The 5856-nt window shown below is 42.9% G+C and overlaps 1 protein-coding gene across 1 annotated transcript in view; it reads left to right on the forward strand.

Moving 5' to 3' along the window:
• Positions 1–2118: 2118 nt before the first annotated feature.
• Positions 2119–5856, forward strand: part of LOC101574792 (PRAME family member 20-like) — a 141108-nt gene continuing 137370 nt past the window's right edge. Inside the window, exons 1-2 of the mRNA XM_023719325.1 lie at positions 2119–2346; positions 2383–3459. Coding sequence (XP_023575093.1) covers positions 2119–2346; positions 2383–3459 — 1305 coding nt within the window. The remainder of the gene's footprint in view (positions 2347–2382; positions 3460–5856) is intronic.

Here is a 5856-nt window from a genome sequence, read left to right on the forward strand (position 1 = left end):
CAACCAGAAGAGTATCTTTTTAAAAAATAATTAATTAATTAATTAACTGATTTATTTGCCAGCTCAGCCTACCTGAGCTGTTGTGGCATGTGGTGCCAGGGATCAAACTACGGTCCCTTCCCCCTGCTGAAGCTTGCCTAAGCAGGCGCTTTAGACCACTGAGCTATCTCACCAGCCCCAGAAGAGTATTTAGAGCCTCACCTGTGTGTGCCCATGTGTACAATACATGTGTGCATGCGTACGCCTGCATGTGTACTAGAGGTGGGATTTCGAGACAATGGCTTAGTCGCTATTCAATTAAGTTGATATTCCCTAAATATAGAAAACTAAATCCTCACCCTGTACTCCTCCTACAAATACATTTCAGGTGAGCAGACATTAAAAGTTGGACAAAATAATTGCGGTAATCATTCTATTTGACCCTCCCTCCCCTGGAATCAGGTAACCCCCAAAGGAATAATCTAAAGCAATCATGATAATCACATTTCCTCAAACAATGATTGGTCCATGACACAAGAGTGTTGGAGTTTTGAGAAAAAAGAATGTCTTATTTCTAAGAGACAGAGGACTACACAATACTTCTCGTCTCTCTGGGTTTCCTATGGAGTTTGTGCATGAAGGCTGTGCCTACTGATGGGTGGTAGAAGGCTCCATGTGTTTGCCGTGCTTGCTTTACTGCTCATTGATTCTATATTGTTTGAGTAAATATTTGTTTTTTTAAAAAAGGGGTAATGAAAACAGGAGCCAAGAAAAAAAAGTCATAGGACTGTCCTGCTACAATGCTGTATATAGTTAGATTCCTAAATTTTGGTGCAAAAATATGTAATTGTTCCTATTTTTAAAAATATTTTTTATTTTTTAAATGTTTCTTTTTTTCTTCACATTCTGTAGGGATTTAGAGTTTAACATGTCAATGCTTGATGGAAAATCCCTGCTCCATGTTATGTCTAAGATGTTTGATATTCAGAGAGACAGTGAGGTTAACATCAACTGCCTATGTTATAGGGTAATAATATCATTAAGCTTCTCTTCTGGAGGATTAACAACTTAAGTTTGCAGACCAAAAATTTGAGCATTTTATAAAGAGAATGAATGTGCTAATTAGTTGTGTCAACAGTTTAAAAAAATTCTGTCTCCCTTATTTCCTTCTTACTACCTTAAATCCTTCCTTGGTTTGCATTTCTTGTTTCACCCTTTTATTTACAACTTTTTTTTTTTTCATTTATGTATTTGGTACAGGGTCTCACTACACAGCTCAGACTTGTAGTGATCCTCCTGTTTCAGCCTCCCAGCATTGGGATTATAGGTGTGCGCCATCATGCCTGGACTCGACTCAGCACGTCCAGGGACGGGGCTGGTGCAGCATCTAGGACAGGGGATCGATCCCTGGTTCCTGCATTTGCCAAAGCAGGTGCTTAGTCCATATTTACAACCTTCTGATACCGTTTTAAGTCACCTGTGGTAAGCAGTCACTGGATTACTTTTGTTGATTTTACTCCAGACGAGAATCTCTGAAAATTATTAAAAGGGTTTAAAAGTGTTGACATGTGTTGATATAATTTTTATGCCTGCTGCTATTTCTGCTGTCTTGCTTTCTGGCTCAGGTTTTCTGTTTACTTTCTATTTTTGCTTATGCTTATGTATAGTGTTTTGTTTGCTTTTATTTCTGCCATGGTTTGGCAAGTAAACTTCCTATTTTCAATTCTATGAATGGTGACTACATAATAAATGACTTCTTAAATTCAAATGCATCAGTCTGGAAAACAACTACAATTATTCCATAAATGAAAGGTTCAGTACAGGATTAGGAGACCGGTGCCCGTTTTGAATAGCAGGGTGTGAAGGTCAACACATCCTCCTCCGACATCGGAGCCAGAAGATGTGAAGGAGGCGAGTCTCTGGTCTCCCTGGAAGCTGCTGCAAAATCCTGGGCTGTCCTCTTTTCTAGTTGCAGCTGCCTCAGGAGAACAATGACTTTTTCTTGCAGACCTCTCAAGAGTGTCTCTCCTGGTTTGTTTCTTGAGCTTCTAGTAACTGCTGGTCCTTCCTGGATTCCTGGAGCCTAGCCATTGTCATCTGAATCATCACCTGGACCCCTGGCCTTCCACACTGACCAACATGAACACTCAGTCTCCACGTGTACTATTGGAACTGGCAGTTGAGAGCTTGCTAAGAGACAAGGCCCTGGTCACTGAGGCCTTGGGATATTTACCAAGGGAACTCTTCCCACCAGTGTTCATGAAGGCCTTCACCAAGAGACGCACAGATGTTGTGAAGGCCATGGTGCAGTCCTGGCCCTTTCTCTCCCTGCCCCTGGGATCCCTGATGAGCATGGACAGGCCAGGGGTTTGGGACACTCATGAGGATATTCTGTAGACACAGAAAAGGATGTTGCAAGCTGTGCTGCGTGGACTTGATGTGCTACTGAAACAGAAGGTGTGCTCCAGGAAGTTGAAACTGCAAGTGCTAGATATGTGGGCTGTGCACCAGTACTTCTGGAGAGTCTGGCCTGAGAACAAGTTGGAAGACTACACCATAAAATGGAGCAGAACAGAGAAGACTGGCCCAAGGGTACCAAACAAGAGGATCCTCAAAATCATTGTAGACTTGTGGATTGATTTTGAACCTGTGGATCAATTGATGTCCTTCCTTCTCCAATGGGTCCAGGAGAAGGAGGGTCTGGTGCAGCTGGATTGTCCAAGTGTGCACATTAGTGTCACAGATGTTGACATCACAGGGATCCTGCAAATGCTGAACCTAGAACATGTGCATGAAGTGGATGTGGATCTCGGCTGGAAAATCTTTGCATTTGCTCAGTTTGCCCCCTTTTTGGGCCAGATGAAAAATCTTTGTAAATTAACTTTCTGTGGCATCGATTTGCCTGCCAGCATGTCCTCAGAGAAGAGACAGAAGTTGGTCACTGAAATCACCTCAGAATTACTTAAACTTCATTTTCTGAGGGAAGTTTTCATTGACCACGTTAACTTCATTGAAGACCACTTGGACCAGGTACTCAGGTGCCTGACATCGCCGTTGGAGGCCCTGTCAGTAACTGACTGCCTGCTTTCACCCTCTGACTGGAACCTGCTTTCTTGCTCTGAGCAGATCAGACAGCTAGAATACTTAAATTTGAGTTGTACCAGGCTGACCTCCTTCAGTCTTGAGCCTCTCCAACACTTACTGAGTAATGTTTCAGCCACTCTGACCATCCTGAATTTGGAAAACTGTGGGATCACTGACGAACAGGTCTGTGCCTTTTTGCCTTCCCTGAGCAGCTGCTCCCAGCTCATTACCTTCTGCTTCATAAGAAACTTCATGTCCATGTGCACCATGAAGAACCTGCTATGCCACACTGCCAGGCTGAGAAAGTTAACCCTGGAGATGTACTCTCTTCCTCAAGATGTCTATGTTATCAGAAATGATGCCCACCCAAGCATATCAATCAAGATTCAGGAAAAAGTTAGGGAGATCATGAAGTCACTACACCATCCCAGGAAAGTCTGGTTTTGTATTTTTACTAATGATATGTGTGAATGGGAATTATATAAAATACACTGTAAACCATGCCCTGCCTGTGTCCTAGTGTAGGAGAATTCACATATCATAGGTTTCCTCAGGGTTGAAACAAAACCAAGACCTTTCAGTGCGAGTGAGCACAGGGCAAGGTGGTCAGCAGGTGGAAGCCTTGGAGAAACACTGCCTCTAAAGTAGAAGTGATCTTTGTGGAACTGGGTCCCATACTAGATCAGAAATAGGAAATTGAGTTGTGAGATGTCAATTCAGGCTGGAGAGGAATGTGTATATGAATGTAAAGCAATGATCAGAAATAAAGAGAGATGTCTGTGGAAAAGAAAAAAAGAGTGTCTCTCCTGGACAGAAGCCAGCCCACAGCCGCGAGGGGAAGGCGACTCTAGGAAAGGTGGTTCCGGGCTTCTCTGCAGCAATGTCAAATGCTAGTGAGTCAATAATAGACAACTATAAGAGAATACTTATTGTTTTATTAAAATAAAGCTGAGCACAGTAGGCCTGTAATCCCAGTGAACAGGAGGCCAAGGCAACAGGATTGTGAGTTCAAGGCTAACCTGGATTACATAGTGAGATTCTGGTTTTTTTTTTTTAGGAACCAAGGATTGAACTCAGGCTCTTGTGCTTGTCAGGGAAGCACTTATTCCACTGAGCCATCTCCCTGTCCCAAGATTCTGTCTTAAGACCCAAATACACTTTTAAAAAAGAAAAAGAAAATATATAACTCTAGTTTTATTTTATTATATAGAATGAGAAATCAAATTTTCTTCCCTCCTCAACTCTCCCAATTTCTAGTAATTTTAGTTGAATGGCTTAAAATATACTTGCTCATGCTCTAGTTAGGGTTTTGTAGAGAAGTAGATTCTGCCAGGCATGTCACAGTGTTATAGTGCTTAATAATGGCCTCAAAGTACAAAAGAGTGAAGCTGGCACTTTAGGTTATAATAGTAGTGATGCCAAAGAAAAGTCACACCAAAGTGCCTGTAATCTCAGCACTTCGGAGGCTGAGACTGGAGGCTGTGTCAGGAACAAAACAGGACAAAACAGAGCGAGATGAGATGAGATGAGATGAGGTGAGGTGAGGTGAGGTGAGATGAGAGAGAGAGAGAGAGAGAGAGAGAGAGAGAGAGAGAGAGAGAATGTCAATGGAGACTATCAGTACCGCCACAAGAGGAGTCCCCAGGGAGGCTCCCAGTGTCGGAGGTGGAAGAGCCCGCACCACAGTAGCTCTCTGTGCACTCCAGAACCAGAAGATCCAGCAGCATCTCAGAACCAGTCTGAAGTGATGGGCCAGGAAGCTCCATTAGAGCCAGCCGTGCAAGCCTAAACCGTGCTCCCCTCATCTGCTAGGCATTCTTACTCCGTTCCAGTTGACACCCCAAGACTCAGAGTCTTGGGTCAGAGTTCATCTGGGAGTCCTTTTTGTACTCTAGTCCCTGTGACCACATTAATAATTGTGTGCATGTTGTGTGCATAGTTGGTTTCAGTACTGTAATCTTTTCCTTAGCTGTAATTTTGTTTTCATTAACTTTGGTCCCAAAATATATATATATTTTTTTGGTAGCCAAACTTTTATGTTGCACGAGAATTTGTGGATCATGTACAATCCAAGTCCTACCAAGTAGCTTACAAAAATATGCTTTGGGTTATCCACTGTTCTTTGTAGTTTGAAAAAGTCATAAGTTATTCCACTTGGAATCACCCTCTGCCCAGCTAATCTACATTGTGTGTCATGGCATGGGTCTTAAATGTCTTCCAAAGCTCAAGAGTTGAGGGTGCGGTCCCCAGTTGCTGGCACTACTGAATGTGTTTGAACCTTCAGATTGGGGTGCTAATTGGAGGAAGGTCACTGGAGTGGGACCTCAAAGGGACCCCAGCACTTTCTCTTCTCTCTTTGCTTCCTGGATGCCGTTAAGGGAAGAGTTTTCCTCCACCATGTACTTCTTCCATGACACACCGTCTCACTATGGCGAAGGCCATGCGACCAAATGTTGAGCAACTTAAATCTCTGAAGCTGTGAGCCAAACTAGATCTTCTTTCTTTTTAAATTGCTTATCGCAAGTATTTTGTCACAGTATCCAAAAGCTGACTAGCACATTGTATAAGCTACCTGCCCGTGGCCATTTAGGGACTGCTGTATCTTGGTTTATCAGACTGACTGTCACAACGTTATAGTGCTTGTGTTCAAGCAAACCTTATGTCACTGAATAATGGCCTCAAAGTGCAGAAGAGTGATGCTGGCACTTTGTGCTGTGATAGTAGTGATGCCAAAGAGAAGTCACACCAAATGCTTCCTTTAAGTAAAAAGGCTAAGCTGGTTACACGCCTGTA

This window comes from Octodon degus, unplaced genomic scaffold (assembly GCF_000260255.1).
Source record: "Octodon degus isolate 3935 unplaced genomic scaffold, OctDeg1.0 scaffold00067, whole genome shotgun sequence".
In the NCBI taxonomy this organism is placed as follows: domain Eukaryota; kingdom Metazoa; phylum Chordata; class Mammalia; order Rodentia; family Octodontidae; genus Octodon; species Octodon degus.